Source organism: Phacochoerus africanus, chromosome 9, assembly GCF_016906955.1.
Source record: "Phacochoerus africanus isolate WHEZ1 chromosome 9, ROS_Pafr_v1, whole genome shotgun sequence".
In the NCBI taxonomy this organism is placed as follows: Eukaryota; Metazoa; Chordata; class Mammalia; order Artiodactyla; family Suidae; genus Phacochoerus; species Phacochoerus africanus.
The window spans coordinates 26,245,101-26,267,142 of NC_062552.1; the positions used below are offsets into that span (position 1 = coordinate 26,245,101).

At 48.0% G+C, this 22,042-nt stretch overlaps 2 protein-coding genes across 3 annotated transcripts; one reads left to right on the plus strand and one right to left on the minus strand.

Annotated features, from left to right (window-relative positions):
• Positions 1-263: 263 nt before the first annotated feature.
• Positions 264-9,463, minus strand: TAP1 (transporter 1, ATP binding cassette subfamily B member). Of its 2 annotated transcripts, XM_047796022.1 has the most exons (12): positions 9,449-9,463; positions 8,701-8,705; positions 8,120-8,234; positions 7,858-7,988; positions 6,112-6,317; positions 5,489-5,686; positions 4,299-4,427; positions 3,939-4,127; positions 2,932-3,105; positions 2,535-2,697; positions 1,620-1,756; positions 264-886 (listed from the first exon to the last, which is right to left on the minus strand). In XM_047796022.1, the coding sequence occupies exons 3-12, from the start codon at positions 8,227-8,229 to the stop codon at positions 674-676; spliced, it is 1,650 nt and encodes a 549-aa protein (XP_047651978.1). In that variant the 5' UTR covers positions 8,230-8,234; positions 8,701-8,705; positions 9,449-9,463; the 3' UTR covers positions 264-673. The 2 variants fall into 2 exon arrangements, with proteins under 2 accessions (XP_047651978.1, XP_047651977.1); XM_047796021.1 differs by lacking the exon at positions 9,449-9,463 and having other exon boundaries at positions 8,701-9,286.
• Positions 9,464-9,650: 187 nt separating this feature from the next.
• PSMB9 (proteasome 20S subunit beta 9) lies at positions 9,651-14,825 on the plus strand. The gene is made up of 6 exons (XM_047796032.1): positions 9,651-9,960; positions 11,793-11,860; positions 12,803-12,934; positions 13,610-13,739; positions 13,991-14,132; positions 14,645-14,825. Exons 1-6 carry the CDS (start codon positions 9,901-9,903, stop codon positions 14,770-14,772), a joined length of 660 nt encoding a protein of 219 aa, XP_047651988.1. The 5' UTR covers positions 9,651-9,900; the 3' UTR covers positions 14,773-14,825.
• Positions 14,826-22,042: the final 7,217 nt, after the last annotated feature.

Below are 22,042 nucleotides of genomic sequence, written 5' to 3' on the forward strand. Positions count from 1 at the left end.
ATCTTCCACCCCGAGGCGTGAGGCACTACAGTTGGTGCCTCAGACGACCACACTGTATCCCTGTCTGGCTCGTTCTTAGGGGCAGGCATAGGAGGATGGAGAAGGGGAGGGGGTAAGCATAGGAAATAGAAAACTTAAGGGGGAAGATGGCACACTTAGGGCTGTGAAACATTGAGGATGCTGAAGGTGGGAGAGACCCGCTCCTGAAAAATGCACTACACATGTTGAGCCATTCGGTGCACTGAAAACTCCAGAGACCACAGTACGAAACACCAATTTTATTATAAATACCAAGAATCCACAGGGTATTTATGGGCCAGCACATGCTTCTGGTGAGACCGAAAGGAGCTGACCTTCCCTTTCTGCGTATTTTAAATATTTCACTTCATTTTCAGGGTTCTAGCCACACCAACCTGGCTCCAAGGAGTTACACTACAGAGTTATAAGCCCGGTTTTCTTCCAGGAAATCTGCATTATCAAGAGGAGCTTGGACAGTGGGTGACACTCATGCCAAAATCTCAGGCATTACCTAGGGGGTTACATTTTAGAATGTGACCCCCCCTTCCCCCCAGAAGCAGCTGCAGCTCTAGTTAAGACCCTTGTTCTCAAATTCTCCACTATACAGAGGAGAGAAAAAGGGAGGGAGATGGAGTGTGCAGGTCTGAGAAGAGCTTCACTCAGGAGCATCTGACCCACCAGGAGCCTGCAACATGGTCCAATAGCGCCCCTTATTAGCCATGAGCTGCTGGTGGGTTCCCTCCTCAACAATGGTGCCTCCTTCCAGAAAGAGGATGTGATTGGCCTGCTCCACGGAACTAAGACGCTGGGTGATGAGAAGCACAGACCGGGAGTACCGCTCAGGGCTTTCATACAGGAGCGACTCCACCTGAGAAAAAAACACAGACTCTGTCAAGCTGGGGACCACTCCCAGAAGAGCTGGGACAGACCTCGCCAGGATCACTGCCACTTCGGCCAGGAACCCCAAAATCAAAGCTTCTCATTCTGAGTGCTTCTCTGTCAAACTTTTGATCTGTTAAGGACAGTTTACATGAGGGGGCAAGAGCGTGTCCTATGGTGAAACTCATAAGAAAAGTGTGAAGGGTATTGAGTAGCCTCTCCTCTCTAATTTTTACATTCTCTTTCAAGGAGACATAAGTGAGTAGTAAAGAGAATGAATATTCGAGTCAGGCAGACTCGAATTTGGGTCCAGGCTCTGCTATTCAACATTGAGCTGAATGCTATCGAGTGGGTTGTTCAGCCTCTCTTAGCCTGCATTTTAGCATCTGTTCGATGAAGATAACAACAGCCAGCTCACAAGCATTCACGATGAATAATTAAACGAGAGAGTACATGGAAAGGGCCTGTTAACATTTCTGGCACATGGTAAGATTTCAACTAATATTGGTATGATGGGATCTTTTCTTTATGTTTGGCTTCGCAGATTCAGAGTCTGAGGATCGTCTCTTTTAACTGACTCTAGGCATGTTGGGGAGAAGCGAAGGGGAACTGAGAATTGCAAAGACTGGTTTGGATGATTATGATGTTAGTACAATAACAAAGGATGAGTGAAGGAAGGAGGACTGGGTGGGTTACAGGCATTAAGAAGATGACTCTCTCACCTGTGCTTGATTGTTGGCATCCAGGGCACTGGTAGCATCATCCAGGATGAGTACCCGTGGTTTCCGGATCAAGGCTCGAGCCAAGGCCACTGCCTGTCGCTGACCCCCTGATAGCTGGCTCCCAGCCTCACCTACCTCTGCAGAGACAAGTGCCCAGGTAAGAGCTGGATAAGCACATGTGCATCCATGTGCTTGCATACATGCGCGAGTGTGTGCGCACATGTGCACGCACGCACGCGCGTGCACACACACACACACACACACACACACGGACTGACGGATACAGCTGGATAGGGAAGGTTCTGGGAAGGTGAAGGAGTTCTGAGGATATGAGGATGAAAGAGCCATAGAAACAAGCTCTTACAACTTCAAACTGATGAATAAAGGCAAAACTATTGGATTTCAACAAAGGTAAAGATGTCTGAGCCATAAAATAAAATTAAAAAAAAAAGAGTTCCTGCTGTGGCACAGTGGGTTCAGGATGCAACTGCAGGAGTTCCTGACATGACTCAGTGGTTTATGAACCCAACTAGTATCCATGTGGACTCGGGTTAGATCCCTGGCCTTGCTCAGTGGGTTAAGGATCCAGCATTGCCATGAGCTGTGGTATAGGTCAGCAGCTGTAGCTCCGATTCGACCCCTAGCCTGGGAATGTCCATATGCTGTGGTGCAGCTCTGAAAAAAAGCAAAAAAAAAAAAAAAAAAAACAAAAAACAAAACCTGAATGCTGTGGCTCAGGTCGCCTTGGAGGTGCAGTTCAATCCCTGGCCTGGTGCAGTGGGTTAAAGGATCTGGCGTTGCTGCAGCTGCTGCATAGGTTGCATCCAAGGCTTGGATTCAGACTATGGGTGTGGCCATAAAAAACTAGCCCTCCAAAAAAAGATGCCTGGGTGGTGATATGAGAGGAGAGAGCACCTGTGTCATAGCCTTGCGGGAGCTTGGAGATGAAGCTATGGGCTCCGGACTCCATGGCGGCAGCTATGACTTCCTCCATTGCTGGCTTCTGGCTCAGGCCATAGGCAATGTTTTCTTGAAAACTTCTTCCAAAGAGCTGTGGCTCTTGCCCCACCGCAGCCACCTGGGACAAAGCATGATGAGAGAACGAGGAACACAGGAGTATGATGATCTGGAGACTGAAGACTGAAAATCTTTATTGTGAACAAATCATGAAATCACACAGCCTCTCTCCTGACCACACCCCCCGCCCCCCCAGGATCTCCTGTCATTCCCAGCACTCCTTTCAGAGTGCCCAGTGAGCATGCTCTTCTTACTCGAAGCTCCCTGCCCTCCCCTGTGCCACCTTCTTGCTCACCTGTCTGTGCAGGTAGCGGTGCTCATATTCAGGAAGGGGCTTCTCACCCAGCAGCACCTGCCCCTCCGTGGGCTGGTACAGGTTCTGCAGCAGGGCAGCCACGGTGCTCTTCCCAGACCCATTGGGCCCCACAAGGGCGGTCACCTCACCAGGACGTAGAGTGAACGTGAGGCCCTGGAGGCCAGAGAATCACACACTAAGAGGCAGATCAAGGCCCCTAACCTTAAGAGCGTCATGGACTTGGCCCATTGTTTTGTCAGTGTCTCACCCCAGAGAAGAAAAGAGGAAAGTGGAGAAACACAGCAACTCCTACCCTCCCACATGCACAGACTTCTGCTCCTCAGCGATGCCACCTCCCCGTGGACTAGAGATGGAAGAGGAGACAAAGACCAGGGCAAAGACCGTGCCGCACACTCAATCTCAGAGACCAGGAGAAAAAAAGAAAAAAAAAATCACATTTGAAATCACAAATGGAAAGAAAAAGGAGGAGTTCCTGTTGTGGCTCAGGAGGTTAAGACCCTGACATAGTATCCGTGAGGATACAGGTTCGATCCTTGGCCTCGCCCAGTGGGTTAAGGACCTGGTGTGGCTGCAGCTGCCCCGTTCAGTCACAGAAGTGGCTCAGAGCCGGTGTTGCTGTGGCTGTGATGCAGGCCGGCAGCTGCAGCTTCACTTCAGCTCCTGGCCCAGTGTGACCATTAAAAAAAGGAAGAAAAAAAAGGCAAGAAAAAGGAAAGATGGAAGACCAGATGGATACACAGATTTTGCAGCAGTTCCTTAGGATATGAGAGCCTTCTCCCTGAGAGCCTCCTTTCCTGTCCTCCCTGGAAATCCAAACTGGTTCTTGAGTTTGGGGCAATTTTATGGAACAGATGATGCTCATCTTTGCCTCTGAAGGGTAAAGAAGGATCTAGCTACACCTGATGTTAAGCAGACTGAAGGCAGGAAGACGATTCAGATCGAGCTGAGAGGGAGGTTGGTGGAGTGCAGGGGTTGGTGGGTTGTACCTGCAGCACTGGGACCTCTGGTCGGTTCGGGTAGGCAAAGGAGACATTCTGGAACTTGACAAGCCCCTCCGACTTTAAGGAAGTCAACGATCCACTGGCCGGGCAGCGAGGGATTCGGTCCAGATACTCAAATATTTCCTTTGAGGAGCCCACAGCCTTCTGTACCCTGGGGTAGGTGGACAGCAGTACCTGGAGGGGAGGTATGAATAGTGAGATGGGGGGAGGTAGTGGGGGAGGGACCTGATCTGCCTGCCAGGATTATGTGATGTGAGAAGGGCAAAGCATGGAAGGAAGGTGACTCAGATGGTGATGGGACAGGGGAGGGAAAAGCCCTGGGATGTGAGAATGGAAGGACCTCACCTGAACAGCTTCGGTGAACTGGATCTGGTAGAGAACAAATGTGACGAGGTTTCCACTGCTTATAGCCCCACCTGTCACCAGCTTCCCGCCAACATACAGGATTCCCACCTTCAGCAACATCCCTGAGATCTGTGGAGAGACCACACAGAAAAGGGACTTTTGTAGAAAAATCTAGAGGGGGTTCAGAGAAGCAGAATCATTAGCATTAAGGAGATAAGAAGTTCTTGGAGTTCCCGTCGTGGCTCAGTGGTTAACGAATCCGACTAGGAACCAGGAGGTTGCGGGTTCGATCCCTGGCCTCGCTCAGTGGGTTAAGGATCGGGTGTTGCCATGAGCTGTGGTGTAGGTCGAAGATGTGGCTCAGATCTAGTGTTGCTGTGGCTGTAGCTCTAGGGTAGGCTGGCAGCTGTAGCTCCGACTGGACCCCTTACCAGGGAACCTCCAAATGCCTCAGGTGCAGCCCTAAAAAGCAAAAACAAACAAATAAACAAAAAAAAGGAATGAACCATAGCAATGCCACGGAGTCTCACTCAGTTATACAGAAAAGAAGCCAATCGTTATTACCATCACCATTATCACCTTGTCTGGGAAGCATTTACTCTGCACAAAAGGCCTTCATGAATGTAATGTCATCTAATAGTCGCATCAAAAGCCCCATAAACAAGGTTAGGTCACTGCCATTTTTAAAACTGAGAAAACAGTCTCAGAGAAGTGAAGTCACCAGCCCCTGGTCACAGAGCCAGAAAATGGCAGCATCATGACAGGAACTTGATGGCTGGTCGCGGTCGCTTTCGGTTACATCACAGGTGCCCCTCATCCTTGCTTCTGCTACTCCCAGGACTCTCACTAGCATCCATGTAGTGTCAGCATGAAACGGGACAGGGTGCCAGAATTTATAGTCCTCTGAGCACCCCCTCGAGGCAAAGGAAGGCCTTGGAAAACACTTCCCTAAAGAGAGGGTTGGGTGGATTTTTGTGTACCGTAGTGAAAGGAAGCCATCCAGCACGCCTAAAAAGGGGGAGGGGGTTAGGAACAGTGAGTAGGGTGACTGAGCCTCCGGTTGTTAGAATATGGCCACTGAACCAACCACTGGGCAGTGGAGGAAGAGTGTGGAGCAGGGTCATGGGAAAGGGAATGGCATTGAGGCATCTTGGGGACAAGGGACTAGGCAGTCATCTGCAGGTGCTCACACTGGTGGTCCAGAGGTCGACCGCATAGGCCAGGGCCTCCTTCTGGTTGAGTGTCTTCATGTCCTGCAGCTTTTGCTTGAACTTCTGGGCCTCACCCTCTTCATTGGCAAAGCTCCGGACAGTAGGCATAGCTGACAGAACCTCAATGGCCACCTGGCTTGACTTTGCCAGAGATTCCTGCACCTGTGCTGCCATCACCTGTGGAGACATGGACCAGAGATGCCACACATGGTTGTTGACAAACCATAAGGGACACTAGTACCTGAGTTATCCGATTAGAGTTTAAAGGTGAGACGTGGTAGAGGGAAGGCAAGGGGACAAAGGGACACAGCCAGGCCCCCAGATACTAAAGGATACAGAGAAGAGGAAAATGACTCAGAAGCGTCGTAGGGGAGCATATTCTTGAGATGGCTGATCATGTTCTTAAAGACAGGTTGTGGGCAGGCATTAGAAAAGAAGACACAAGGGATGTGAAGATCAACACTGAGCAATCTGGGAACGTGGACGACAGGGACAAGGAGTCCCACAAAGAGGAGAAGCAGTGAAGGTGCCAGGAAAGGGATCTGAGCCCACCAAGTCTGGGATGAGGGTCAGTGTAGGTTGAGGCAACTCCCTAGACATACCTGGTGCCATTTCCCCAGCTTCTCAGGCAGAAGGAAAAGCAGTGGCAAGGCGGCCAGGGTGACCATGGTGAGGGGAGGTGACCCCCAGAGCATGAGCCCTAAGAGACACAGTCCCCGTGCGAGGTACCACAGCAAGAGGCTCAGCTCCGAACTCAGAGACACACTCACAGTAGATGTGTCCTCTGTTACCCGAGATGTGATGGCACCTGCCAAGGGTTCAAGAGAAGAGAGTGGAGTGAACAGGAGGCTCAGAGTGATGGGAGCGACCAGCAATGAGCCAGGTGCCACAGCGAAGGGCATCAACACAGTGTTCTAAGAAGGTCAGGAAAAGGAGTTCCCGTCACAGCGCAGTGGTTAACGAATCCGACTAGGAACCATGAGGTTGCGGGTTCGGTCCCTGCCCTTGCTCAGTGGGTTAACGATCCGGCGTTGCTGTGAGCTGTGATGTAGGTTGCAGACTTGGCTCGGATCCGCGTTGCTGTGGCTCTGGCGTAGGCCGGTGGCTACAGCTCCGATTGGACCCCTAGCCTGGGAACCTCCATATGCCGCGGGAACGGCCCAAGAAATAGCAAAAAAAAAAAAAAAAAGGTCAGGAAAACAAGGTCTGTGGTTGGGGGAGGACTGAAACATAATGCAAGGAAAATGTGTTAGAGTGGAAAAGCCTGGCCAAAGACCTTCGTTTTAACTATAAAGAAACTGATGCCCAGAGTTCCCACTGTGGCTCAGCGGTTAAGGACCTGACGCCGGCTCTGTGAGGTTGCAGGCTGGATCCCTGGCTTCGCTCAGTGGGTTAAGGACCAGCTGTTGCCACAAGCTGTGGCGTAGGTCACAGATGCTGGATCAGGTGTTGCCATGACTGGCACAGGCCTCACCTGTAGCTCTGATTCAACCCCTGGCCCAGGAACGTCCATATGCCACAGGTGCAGTCATAAAAGAAAAAAAATTTTTTAAAGAAATGGATGCCCATGTGAACTTCTGTTTCTTTGACAGGTGTCTGTTCCTTAAAGAACTTGTATATACCATGCTCATAGGTAGGAAGAACTTAAGCTGATCATACAAGAGCTGGAGAAAAATGGAGAGACTACTAGAGAGCAGTCCAGGAAACCACAGCAAGCACTGGATTGGGAATCAAGACATGGGTTCTGCTCTCAAGTTTGTCTTCATCCATGTGCATCCATGCAAATGTTGGCATTTAGGTCTAGACCTCATTTCACTTCTCTGTAAAATGAGTCAGCTAGACTCTCTAATCTCAAAATTTCCAGGTTTGAAATTCTACCTAAATACACTTATAGGGATAGTTTATGGAAAAATCTTGGATGGAAACAGTAGGTTAATCATTTTTTTTTTTGTTTTATTGTGTTTTTGGGGTTTTTTTGGTTTTTTTTGTTTGTTTGTTTGTTTGTTTGTTTGTTTTTTTGCCCTTCCCACAGCATGCAGAACTTCCCTGGCCAGATGGAACCTCGCCATGGAAGCAAGCTGAGCCACAGCAGCGATCTGAGCCACAGCAGCCCCAGAACTACAGCAGTGGCAACACCAGATCCTTAACCCGCTGAGCCACCGGCGAACTCCAACAGTAGGCTTTTCTAAAGGTAAAGAGCATATCTTGCTCTTGAAGTACATCAGGAATAAAAAGGGACACCATTTGTGTGTGTGTGTGTGTGAGAAAGATCAAGGTTATAAGTAAAAGATGATGTGTGGGGATACAAATAGAAAACAGACGGATAATGAAAGAGGTTCATAAGACACCTGTTTGATTCTTCTGAAAAAACTCTGTTTCTTGGCGCAGGACAGACCGAAACACCTCTCCCTGCAGGTGGCTGTGCACGCGGCCCATGGTGCTGTTATAGATCCCGTCGCACACGAACTCCAGCACCGAGCTAGAGGGAGACAAAGGAGGGCCGGTCGGTCAGGGACCCCGTAGAAGTGCACTTTGGAGGGCGGCCCCAATTTCCAACTGCTCCCTTTTCAGGGTCCCCCGTCCCCAGCCTTCCAAGCTCAGCAGTCAGACCTGGCTATGATGAGGATGGACATGAGAGTTAGGTTCTGCGTGAAGGCAGCGCCTGCCCCATCTCGTAGAATCCAGTCAGTGAGCCGGCCTGTGAAGAACGGAATGGCCATCTCCCCTGGGGAGGGAGAAGAGAGATTGCCGGGTCAGAAAGAGCAAGTCTAAGCAGCCTAAGCAGCTCAGCTCTAACCAGGCTGCACCTCCCACCCATCCTCCCTTCACCCTTGCCCATTATCCTGCAGAAACAGCGCACACTCTCGGCACTGGAATGGGCCCCCCGGGGAACTCGCAATCCTGTGGCCTCACCAGACCTTTAGAGGGTTAATTAAGAAGCCTAGGATGGTAGGAGGAAAGAGCTCGCCCAAGGTGGCCAGTGAAGCAACACCTGAGCAGCACTGGAGTCCAGGACTCCTGACTCCCACCCAGTCCAGGGCTCTTTCCTCTCCACCAAGTGGACCTGAGCGGGGTCGGCTTGCTCTTATCCACATTTCCGAGAACTCACACCTGTCTATCTCACTGACCATTAGGCTTGATTCCTACCCAGCCCTCTAACCTCCCTCTCCCTCCCCCTGCATCCCCCTTACCAAGGCTGGAGAGGACCACCAGGGTCAGAAGGAGCCAGAGGTGGCGGATCTCTGAGCCCAGGCAGCCGAGAAGCCGGCTCACTGTCACTCCAGAGCCTCCGTGACTTCCTTGCACCCAAAGGCTCCTAAGCTTATGCCACAGGGCGGCCGCGGGCAATGCCGCTGCATAGCTGAGGGCGAAGGCATCGAGGCGACTCCCCCAGTGCAGTAGCCGCGTTCTGTCAGCTGCTCCCGAGCCCAACTCTCGGAACAAGGCAAGTCCCGGCAGAGCCAAGCCCAGAGCCGCCGCCAGCGGCTCCAAAGCTGCCAGCCATCCCTGAAGTCCTGTGCTTTTCCCCCGGAAGCCAACCGTCGCCCTGAGGACGCTGCGGGCCCCCAACCACAGCACAGCCCAACGGCTCAGGCCCACCACCCAGACCCGGAGCAGCGGCAGCGCTGGGGGCAGCAGCAGGGAGGATATCCGGGGCAGCGCCGGCCGGAGCAGCACCCAGTCGGCGAGAAGCAGCAGCGCTGCCCCCAGCCAAGGCAGGGAAGCTCGGGAGACGCAGAGACACCCGCAGGGAGCCGAGGACCCCGAGCTGGCCATTGGCCGTACGAGGTCGATCCCCGGCCTGGGGCTCTCGCTATCCCTGCTGGGCTGGATTCTCTCGATGCTGTCGGAGTGGGTGCCCGAGCAGGCCTGGACCCGCAGCGGGGAGGGTCCAGGGGCGGGCCGGGGCGGGGATCTCGGAAAGTCCCGGGAACCGACCTGGACCGCCTCAGCGAGCTGGAAGCAAGCGGTTTATGGGAAAGGGAAAACGAAAGCGGCCGCCGGCTCACTAGACCCGCCCACTTCCCCAAGGCGGCCAGCCCGGACTATTTTGGAGGAGGGCGTTGGCGTCAGATCTGAGGTTTGGGGGAGGAGCCCTGGCGCTCCACCTTCACTATCACCAACGCCAGACCCTCCTTCTTTCCTTGCCTCCTCTTGCGGGATCCAATGGTCTGGACTTTTTCACCCCAGCCCTTTGGTAGGGATCTCACGTCATCTGTCTCCGGGCAGACCTGCACCACACAGGTTGGCGCAGGAGTGCGAAGCCGCAAGGAGCGGACCAGGGCGCCCCCTGGCGGGCGTGGCGAAGGGGCGGGGCTGTAAGGCAGCTCACCCCGTGCTGTCCCAGGTCGGAAACCAGTGCCCAAGGCAGCGAGGAGCGTGGCACCGGGATGCTGCGGGCTGGAGGACCTACTGGGGACTTACCCCGGGCCGGAGAAGTCCACACTGGGGTAATGAGTCTGGGCTTGAGGGCCAGCAGAGGGGTGGAGAGACAAGGGGACCCTGGAAGCGCCAAGGAGTAAATTTGAAGACTAACAAGCGTGAGGAGATAGCTTGTAGCAGCCAGCTGCTTGCACCCTGAAATGAATACAGGCGTCTCTGTTCTGGAGGGGGTCGTCTAGGGGTCCGCGAAGGGACTGGGCACGCGAGGCTGGTAGAAAGGGGGTGCATTGGCCCTTAGGTGGAAGCGTTAAGGGGAAGCTGTTCCAAAGCGCTTTCGCTTTCACTCTGGACTGGAGGGGGGGGATGGTTAAATCAAGGGAGGGGGTTGGAGAGGATGCACAGAGATGAGGAAATTGTGCCCTGGGTGAAGTAGGACAGCGCTTGAGAGAGGGGAGTATGGGTACTAATTGAGAAGGGACACAACCGTTTGATAAGCCAGCCCTTGGGTAACTCATAGTCGTAGCCCCAGCACTGATCATGGGGGTTCTATGTGAGCTGGTAGTGCCCTTCCCCAGCTGGGCCCAGGAAGGCTCCTGCTTGGCCCAGGCGCTGCCATGCTCCCTTTCCAAGGTCTTGCACACACCTGCCGGGGGACTTTTGCCCAGGTTGGGCCCCCGGGGGGCAGATGGCAGCCCAAGACTGGCTAGCTTCTGCTCTCAAACTACTGCTACCACTCAGCGTCAGAGCAGCTTTGTTGTAAAGCAACACCCTCTAGGATGGGGTTGCCCCTGTTCCCTGGTGGGCTATTCATGACCAATCAGTAGGTCAAAATGAACACTCAGGCTAATATCCCTGGGGGCCAAGGTAACTTATGGAGTGGTGAGAAGGAGAGCCATAAAACCATTTATAAATCAGATAATCTCCCCTCACAGCCAGATGAGCAGTGGAGAGTAAGAAGTCAGAACAAAGCATGAGAACTAGACCTGGGTTTTAGTTGTGTGACTTTGGACGAGTCACTCGCCTTCTCAGTGACTCAGTTTCTTCTAAAGGTTCTTTCCAACTCAACGGGAGTTAAAATTGTACCTTTATTCTCCTTCATTCTTTCTTCTTCTCCTTAATTTCCTTTCTTGACCTGGAAAAGTCAGCTCAAACTCCCCAATCAAATGCTCCCTTGGTACAAATCCCTTCCCCTGTCTACTGAGATATCTATTTGCGTCTTGATCAGAAATCCTTGAATGAAACCTTTGTCTCATGTGCTTCTTGCTCTTTCCTCCTTCCTTTTCACTGGCCATGCTAACCACTGACCTCTGAGGTGTTTTCCATTGTTCAATAAACTGAAAGCTCACTTCTGATGAAAGGTGTGGGATGGATGATTCCGGGCCAAAAAAAAAAAGACTAGAGCTTGTTACCTTGTTTCCCAAGATGATCATGGTAACTTGCTGTGGGGGCGGGGGTGGTCGGTAGCACAGCTGTACACACAGCAAGCAGATGTGGAGGTAATTCACTTGCAGAGCTGCCTTTGGGTGCTTGGAAGTGCCCTCCCCCACCCTTTACTCAAAAGGAGTCCTTCTGCCTCTAGGCACCTCACCCTGTCTCTCTCTTTACCGTGCAAAGAACTCCACTTAGGAAGGTTGGGGCTCAGGGATGCCCTTCCTTCTGTGTGATACCATGGCCAGGCTCCAACATTCCCTTGCGGCCAGGAGAGACAAGAGAGAAAATGGAAAGATGGAGGGAAAAAAAATCCAATACTGGAAGTCCCCTCTGGCCTCAATGACCGTGTGACCTTGAGCCAGATTTCTCCCCTCTCTTGAGGCTGTTTCCTCAAGAAGGAAGAGATCCCTCCACATGAAGGGATCAAGGCTCTTCCTGCTCTGATAGTCCCTCCTCTGTGTCTCTGCAGACAACCATCATGGCAGTGGAGTTTGATGGGGGCGTCGTGGTGGGATCTGACTCCCGGGTGTCTGCAGGGTAAGTACAAGTGATGGTGTATACTTTTGGAAGGAAGCTAATGGTCCCAAACACACGTTTTTCTTAACCATTCATGAAGAGACTGATGAACTGGCAATTTGGAGACACTGATTTAACCTTTCAGAAAGGCCACTATAATAAGATACTGGGTGGGTATTTTTTCGGGACTCTAAAGGGTTTGGGGGGTAGAGATTTCAGGGGCCCTCTTGCCACCTGTGTTTAGAGATAGAAAAAAATGCTTCTGCCAGGCAGATATTGTATTTTCTCATCCACTGTGTGTTGAACTAATTTCGTCTTCCTCCCTTCTGGCTAGTTTTCTCACATACAAAATAAATATATATAGGATTTGGTCAATATTACTTAATGTTCCCATAGAACACATAACTTCCTCCAGATGGCTAATAGCAAAGAAAAATTAATAAGGGGAACATTATTTTTTTGTCTTTTCGTATTTTTCTAGGGCCGAGCCCACGGCATATGGAGGCTCCCAGGCTAGGGGTCTAATTGGAGCTGTAGCTGCCAGGCCTACACCAAAGCCACAGCAACACAGGATCCAGGCTGCATCTGCAACCCACACCACAGCCCACGGCAAAGCCGGATCCCAACCCACTGAGTGAGGCCAGGGATCGAACCCGCAACCCCATGGTTCTTAGTCGGATTCGTTAACCACTGAGCCAGGACAGGAACTGCAGGGAAACATTATTCTTAATTTAACTTTTTTGTTTTATCATAAAAGTCTAAGACTGAAAGTAAGTCTAATTTTGATCATCGCCTGCAGCATTTCATTTGAGATGATTCTTTGCTTCTGGATTTCATTCATGCATTAAATGTAATGTATTCTGAAGGTGTTCTCTTGTGGAGTAAATTTGAGAAACACTGAGAGATTAATATCAAGAATTTGGGCACTTCTGACATTGCTGACTTCTGCCTTCTTCTTGACAGAGAGGCGGTGGTAAACCGAGTGTTTGACAAGCTGTCCCCCCTGCATCATCGAATCTACTGTGCGCTCTCTGGCTCAGCCGCTGATGCTCAGGCCATAGCGGACATGGCTGCCTACCAGCTGGAGCTCCATGGGTATGAAGCTTTGGGGTCCTCAGTCCACCCCAGCTAGAGCTTCCCCAACCAGTGAACCCCTATACAGTGTCCTGGTCCAGGAACACTGCAGTGGAAAATGAAAAATTCTTGTTTTGGCTCCCGCTTTTATTAGCCTTGAACTGGCACTTAAATCTCTTGAAGCTGGTTTCTGCACCTGTAGAGTAGAGATATTAATAGTACCTACCCTACCTCACCAGATCAAGTGATGAGCAGGACAGGGGTTTGAAAACTGCAAACCAGTACCCTCATATAAATAATGAGGAAGGTAATGACACCATGGCCCACCATAATATCAGGCAGTGACCTGCGAGAAACCAAGGTCATTTGGGGCAGAAGTAAAGCTTATCTGCTTTTCCCCACATGGGCAGCGTTCTTGCAGCCAGGAGAGTTATGTCACTAGGGAGTGGGGGTGGGACAGAGTAAAGGAAGGAAATAAATGAAATCTTACCCATTGGTGATGTGAGACTGGTTTGCCTGTACACGTGGGAGGGGAACTGGAGTTAGGATCTTTGCAGCTGTAAGTTTCAGGTGTCACTTGGCAGGGAGGATGGTAATGACCCGGGAGGATGGTAATGACCCGGGAGGATGGTAATGACCCAGGAGGATGGAACTCCCGGAAATTATCTCGACGCCTACTCCTAACACTTCCTTTAGAATGGAACTGGAAGAACCTCCACTTGTTCTGGCTGCTGCAAACGTGGTGAGGAACATCAGCTATAAATATCGGGAGGACCTATCTGCACATCTCATGGTAGCCGGCTGGGACCAACGTGAAGGGGGCCAGGTGAGTCCCTCCCAATGTACTCCTTCCCTGGGGGTTCCTCTCTCCCCCAGAGAGGGAGATGGAGGTCCTATGTCATTCTAGCAATGAGTTTCAAAGATGCTGCCTCTAAAAGCATGGTATAGACGCAAAGGATAAGGGTGGAGGATGCTGGGGCTTCATTGCAGAGTGGGGAGCCCACCTGCTTGTCTTGGTGGTAAGTAGAGGATTGATGCTTTCACAGTCTGACCTGTAGGATGCCCCCCGCCCCCCAGGTATATGGAACCATGGGAGGAATGCTGATTCGACAGCCCTTTGCCATCGGTGGCTCTGGAAGCACCTACATCTACGGTTATGTGGACGCGGCGTATAAGCCAGGCATGTCCCCTGAGGAGTGCAGGCGCTTCACCACAAATGGTAACTAACCTGGGGCAGGAGTTAAACATGGGAAGGAAGCAGAGTACAAGGAACAGGAAGAGGAATATGCTGGTGACCATTTAATTAAATAGCCACACTGGGACGCTTTTGAGAGTGAAAGGGGGCAGGGCCGGTGGTGAACTAGATGGGATTTCAGGACAAACGGCATAAACCAGGACTGTTGTGAGCACACCAAGTTAAGTTATATGGTGACTACAAGAACCAGTGCGCCAGCTCTTAAGATTGCTAAATATGCAAGAATTTGTGAGCTATTTGTTTATCTATTTACACTTGAAGTCACTCGTGGCAAGAGTGTTGAGACCATGGACATCAGGAGATGCCAGAGATGAAGAATTTTAAGTGGGTTCACCAGTACACCATGAAATATGCATCTCTAGGAGACGGGGTTTTGAAGTCTGAAAGTGGTAGTAGGCATATAGACACAAGGAAAGGAAAAGATTTTTAAAGCTAAGCCATTCTCTCTTCTCTCTCCAACTTGAAACCCTCTGCAGCTATTGCTCTGGCCATGAACCGGGATGGCTCTAGCGGGGGTGTCATCTATCTGGTCACCATTACAGCTGCTGGTGTGGACCATCGAGTAATCTTGGGCAATGAGCTGCCAAAATTCTATGACGAGTGACTCTTCCTCAGACCTCCCTGCTGTATTTTGTAATAAACGTTCTGGGCCCGGAACCTGGTATGGTCAGTGGGTGCTCGGCGAGATGAAGCTTGGGAAGGGAGCTTCTTCCCTCACAGATGGTAGCTTATCCTTTTTATTCTTTTGTGCCCAGCTTGCAAACATCTTTCCCAGAGGAAAGTGCATCGGGAGGATGCTGGAACTAGGAAGAACCCTATACATGACAGGCCATCATGTATTGAGTGATTTTGAAATATTAGAAATGATATAAAGTCTCATTCTGACGCTCAGAGGATGAAAGTGCAAGTGAACTGGCATTCCTTCCTTCAGGCTAAGACTGATAGATAACTAAGACACACATGTGAGAATTAGTGAAAAGCACCTGCAAACTCACATGTAAAAGAATTCCTTTCATAGGGTGTTCCCATCGTGGCGCAGTGGAAACGAATCCGACTAGGAGCCATGACGTTGCAGGTTCGATCCCTGGCCTTGCTCAGTGGGTTAAGGATCCGGCGTTGCTGTGAGCTGTGGTGTAGGTCACAGATCTGGTGTTGCTATGGCTGTGGCATAGGCTGGCAGTTACAGCTCCGATTATACCCCTAGCCTGGGAACCTCCATATGCCACGGGTGCAACCCTCAAAAAGACAAAGGACCAAAAAAAAAAAAAAAAATTCTTTCATAATGCATGCATTCACCTCTAGGTCAAAATATGATAAATACTTACATATATTGGGGGTGGGGACACTTGTGACTTTCAGATAATAGCAGTAACCCCAAAACTACATTTACTGAAGCAGGCATTAGCTAAAGGCTTATAAACTTTATCTCTGGAGTTCCTGTCGTGGTGCAGTGGGTAACGAATCCGACTAGGAACCATGAGGTTGTGGGTTCGATCCCTGGCCTCGCTCAGTGGGTTAACGATCCGGTGTTGCCGTAAGCTGTGGTGTAGGTTGCAGATGTGGCTTGGATCCCGCGTTGCTGTGGCTCTGGTGTAGGCTGGTGGCTACAGCTCCAATTAGACCCCTAGCCTGGGAACCTCCATATGCTGCGGGAGTGGCCCAAGAAATAGCAAAAAGACCAAAAAATAAATAAATAAATAAATAAATAAATAAATAAACTTTATCTCTTAGAACCCAAACAAAAATACATTCTATAGATACTATAGCTACTTCTACGTAGGATAGAGGAGAGCCTAGAATAGGTCCTGGCAAGTGCAGAAACTGAGATGTGGGATTTAGTTTGGCATATGTCCTTTCTTTACCACTACATACAACTTTCTACTTTCTCAAGCTTCATATATTGTATCCTTTTTCTTTTAATGGCTTTCATCTTTACTATTTAGTATTATCTATTACATTTCAATTTTTCTTTAAAAATTAGCATTATATTAAAATTGTGTATATTATGCATCTAAAATGTATAAAGAAGAAAGCCTTATATAACATTAAATATTTTATATAGCATAATATAAAGAATAACTGGTAAGAATAACAAAAATAATACACCCTCTGAAAATAAGTAAAATATAAAATGCATAAATTGGTTAAAAAACAGTATAACTAGGAGTTCCCGTCGTGGCACAGTGGTTAACAAATCCAACTATGAACCATGACGTTGCGGGTTCGATCCCTGGCCTTGCTCAGTCGGTTAAAGATCTGGCATTGCCGTGAGCTGTGGTGTAGGTTGCAGACTCGGCTTGGGTCCCGTGTTGCTATGGCTCTGGTGTAGGCCAGTGGCTACAGCTCCAATTAGACCCCTAGCCTAGGAACTCCATATGCCTCGAGAGTGGCCCAATAAATGGCAAAAAGACAAAAAAAAAAGTATAACTATATAAATATGTCCTCACAATTTGTTACATCTTATTGATTCTTCAATAAAGGCATTACACCATTCTAGGTGATGTGATAAACAAGACATTATAGACTTTACATTGTACCATGGCGAGAAATGGTTATTAATAATACAATTGTAGAACTGTATTATTTAATTGTACAGTTGCATTATTTAATTATAATTATCATAAATTCTTTGATGGAGAGGAAGTCAGAATCAGTTCTAAGAAGACCTCAGCACTCCAAGAATGATGTCAAATAACCCCCTTCATGGTGAATTATGCACTTATTTACTGTGAGATATATTTATTCTTCAGAGATTCCTTGTTGGTGTATCAGTTGTAGATTTTTGGTTTGCAGTTATTCTGAAGTTTTGATATAAGAGTCTATATGTATATGAGATTGTTTTAAGTTGTTGTTCTCTTAATTGCAAGTTCATCTCCAGTGTCCTGCATTTGTACCCACCTCTTCTCATGGTTTCTGATTTTGGTGGTATAATTGTGCATGGATGATTTCGTATCTTTACTGTATATATACCTTTACTGGTGAACCTTGTCATTTGTGGAATTTTTGTTTCCTGTTGCTGTCTTTTCTTTTCTGCCTAGAGAAGTCCCTTTAGTATTTGTTGTAAGGCTGGTTTAGTGTTGCTGAATTCTCTCAACTTTTGCTTATCTGTGAAGGTTTTGATTTCCCCTTCAAATCTGAATGAGAGCCTTGCTGGGTAAAATAATCTTGGTTGGAGGTGTTTTCTTTTCATCACGTTAAGTATATCATGCCACTCCCTTCTGGCCTGCAGAGTTTCTGCTGAAAAATCTGCCGATAACCTTATTGGGGTTCCCTTGTATGTTACTTGTTTCTTTTCCCTAGCTGCTTTCAAGATTTTCTCTTTGTCTTTAATTTTGGTTAGTTTGATTAATATGTGTCTCGGTGTATTTTTTTTTTTAAACCAGCTACCTCTGTAGCATATGGACATTCCCTGGCTAGGGATCAAATCGGAGCTACAGGTGCCAGCCACAACCACAGCCACAGCAATGCCAGATCCAAGCCACATCTGTGACCTATGCTGCAGCTTGCAGCAATGCAGGATTCTTATCTCACTGAGTGAGGCCAGGGATTGAACCTGCATCCTCACAGATACCAGTCAGGTTCTTAACCTGCTATGCTACAACACGAGCTCCCTCCTCTCCTCCTTGAAATCTGCACTAGTTAATTCAGACTATGATTTGACACTTAGGAAGCTGTTACTAGATACTTGAGTAACTGTATTAAATAAGCTGAGTTCTGGTCCTGTCTTTGGCATGGTCTTCCTGAGCAACAGGACAAATGAGTTCCCTTCTCGAAGCCCTCATTTTCTCTTCTGTCAAATGAAGGCGTTGAGTGACTTCTAAGGGGGTTTACAGCTTTGACATTCAATGCCGTTTTGCTGGTAAGTGAGCGCTTGGGAAATGCATTTAACAGAAATTCTAGTAGGCTACCCAGGAAGCTTCTGTTTGCTTTTCTAACATCCCAGGCTAAACATACACATTCAAAATACCCTAAAACACTCTTATGTCCTTAGGAGTGTGTATTTGGTTTGCAGAAAAATAATTTAACATTACGAGAGCCTTGAGTTCTTTCTAGTCATGATATTTAAATTATCTTGAAGTTTAACATAACTTAAGAGCCTATATCTCTCACTGATCACAACAAAACTCTGGGGAATAGACAAAAGCAAGTACTAAACAACTCCGAAAAATCAGCAAAAGCAGGTGGATTGTGGAGAGGGTCAAAACTTGGAGGGGCAAGGCTGGAATTGTGGGGAACGGAGTGTTCAGTTTTTTCTTCTTTCCTCTCACGGCTCTGTCCTGAAGTCAAATATCAATTGTGGAGCAGCCCTGCTGAGTTGACTCTCAGAGAAAAAGACCATTGCTCTGGCCAGAGGAACTAAGAAAAGGGGCCCCTGTGGGCAGGAGTGTGGAGGGGTATCTCCCAAGTGAGAGCTGGAGAAGGGGATTCCCTGATTCTAGGTGTGAACCCTCGTGACGACCGGGGTGCCCCCTGAGCTGCACATGCGTGTTCCTCAAATCCGTAACAGCACAGCAGAGACTTTGAGAACAGAGGTAAAATTTAAGCCTTTTTTTTTTTTTTTTTATTCTGTCTGTGCCCACAGCATGCAGAAATTCCCAGGCCAGGGATCAAACCCAAGCCACCGTGGTGACAACCTAGATTCTTAACTCCTAGGCCACTGGAGAACTCCCAAGATTTAGACATTTTATTTTACTTTATTTTTATTGTTTTATTTATTTATTTATTTATTTTGGTCTTTTTGCCTTTTCTAGGGCTGCTCCCGCAGCATATGGAGGTTCCCAGGCTAGGGGTCCAATTGGAGCTGTAGCCACCAGCCTACACCAGAACCACAGCAACGCGGGATCCGAGCCGCATCTGCTACCTACACCACAGCTCACGGCAACGCCAGACCCTTAACCCACTGAGCAAGGCCAGGGATCGAACCCACAACCTCATAGTTCCTAGTCGGATTCGTTAACCACTGTGCCACGATGGGAACTCCTATTGTTTTATTTTTTGCTTTTTAGGGCCACACCATGACACATGGAAGTCCCCAGGCTAGGAGTCGAATCAGAGCTGCAACTGCCAGCCTACACCATAGCCACAGCCACAGCAATGCCAGATCCTTAGCCCACTGAGCGAGGCCAGGAATTGAACCCCATCCTCATGGATACTAGTCAGATTCATTTCAGCTGGGCCACAGAGGGAACTCCAGCAAATTAGATGGCAGAGTTCCTGATGTGATGCAACAGGATCTTTGGTGTCTCTGCAGTGCCAGGACGCAAGTTCGAGTCCCTGGCCCCAGCATGGTGGATTAAGTATGGAGCACTGCCATAGCTGTGGCATAGGTTGCAACTACAGCTGGGATCTGATCTCTGGCTGGGGAACTCCATATGCAACAAGGTGGCCAAAAAAAAAAAAAGGAAAAGAAAAGAAATTAGATGGCCATCGTTTTCTTTATTAGCCAAAGAATTGTGTTCTTGTGCTCCTCATTCCAAAAAGGACTTAATGCAGCTTATAGGGGCAGGCACAATTTAAAAAGAAGAAAAAGAAATTGGAACAAAGAGAAAATAAAAATAAGAAATAATGAAGCCAAGGGGTATGAATATCGTTAAAAAAAAAAAAAAGTGATATGCTGGAGCTGTCCTGTGCAGCCTAACAAGAGCAATTTGTAAGACATTCAGGAAATTTTTATTTATTTATTTATTTATTTATTTATTTATTTATTTGCTTTTTATGCCCACACCCATGGCATATGGAAGTTCTAAGACTAAGGGTCCAGTCAGAGCAATAGCTGCTGGTCTATGCCACAGCCACAGCAATACAGGATCTGAGCTGCTCAAGGCAACACCAGATCCTTAACCCACTGAGCGAGGCCAGGGATGGTTCCTGGTTGGATTCATTTCCACTGCACCAAGATGAGAACTCCACATTCAGGAATTTTGAAAGGCAGTTGTTAACTATTGGTAGCTTGACATTGACCATGATGGAAATATTTATACTACAGAAACCAACAATGCTACATGCCAGAACTTTTTTGTTTTTTTTTTCCCCCCCAGAGAGCCAGTGTAACAGGACTTGTTTATCAGCCAGCTGTAGATGAGTTAAAAAAAAAAAAAAAAATGGCTCTGAGCTATGGGGTAGCGAAAACAAAGAAAGAAATGAAATCAGGCACAAGATTCAGAAGTTTCATTTAAAAAACATCATTTTAGAAGTTCCTCTTGTGGCTCAGTGGTAACGAACCTGACTGGTATCCATGAGGACGCAGGTTCAATCCCTGGCCCCGCTCAGTGGGTTAAGGATCCGGCGTTGCCACAAGCTGGGGCAGATCTCATGTTGTCGTGGCTGCGGCTGTGGCTGTGGCGTAAGCCGCAGGTGCAGCTCCAACTCAACTCCTCACCCAGTAACTTCCACATGCAGCCCTAAAAAAGAAAGAAAGAAAAAAAGAAAGCAACAAATACGCACATATGACATATATATATTGTTCCGAGAACAATTTCCTATGTATTTTCATGACAAATACTAAATAATTCCCCCTTTTTTTTCCATCCAGTTAAACAGAGAATATAATAAAAGTATTCAGATGGGAGGTCAGGATTTAAAACGGGAGAGTAGGGATTAAGAATACTTAGACTTCTTCCTACATTTGCAGCATCTCTTTCCAATGCATACATATTATTTTTATAATAATTTTTAGAATCTAATAAACATGTTCTATTTTATATAATAAGCTAAGATATATGGATTATCTTCAGTCCTCCTTACCAAATTCTTAACTCTCTGATGATGAACATATATGGTAAGAAGAAAAATATTTTCACTCCACTGGGCTTATTCAGAAGCATTGGAAACTGGTTCAGCAATAGTCAACCAAAAATGTTTAGGACAGCGTTGTATGTAGTCTATTTATGTGTAATACAGAGCTTGTACACTCAAAAACTTAGTGACAGAGTGTGGAGAATCAATTTCCTAAAACTGTATGGACATGGAAAAAAAAGTGGATTTATCTGGGAAACAGCCTTCTCTAGGAAATATATTTGTCAGGGTTTTCTACAGAATCAGAGCCAACAGGAGACATATTTATATCTATATCTATATCTATCTATCTATCAAGGGAGATCTACTTTAAGTAACTGACTCATGTGAGAGCTGGCAAGTTCAAAATCTCTAGGGAAGGCCAGAGATCTAGGAAGAGCTGATGTGGTAGCTCAAGTCCAAAGACAGTGTGGAAGCAGTTTCCTCTTAGACAACTTCATTCTTTTTCTCTTAAGGCTTTCAGCTGCTTAGAAAGTCCACTCACATTATGGAGGGTAATCTGCTTTACTTAACTAAATCTAAATGTTTAAATGTTAATCTTATCTGAAAAAAATACCTTCTCAGTAATGTCTAGACTGGACCTGGGTACCATAGCCGGGTGACACAAAACTAGCCATCTCACGACTCAAAGTGAAACTTTAAGAAACATGGGGCAGGGGTGTTAAGGGGGTGGGGGGGGGAAACGGACTTAGTACTAGCCAATCAGAACAGCTGAACCATCACCGAAGTGTCAGAGGGACCTCACATCTGAGGTAACAGGAAACAAGGTTTTAGATTAGGACCAGGACCAGACAAATGCTGGGTGATTCAGTTAAGGTTTTTGTCACCACCTTCATAAGCTGGCTGATTCAGGCTGCCCTATAGGGCATACAAAGAAACAAAGGATAATCAAAAGCTTTCCATCCAAGCTCAAGACATGATTGCAAACTTTAAAAAAGCCACTAGAGCAGTTTTAAAGGGTACCTTCTCTTCTACAACGCAACACAGATAGAGATGAGAGCCAAACCTAGTGTCTTATGTAACAGGTTGTGAGGCTATAGAACTATTAATTGCATAAGCCCGTGGGGTCTATTCCACTA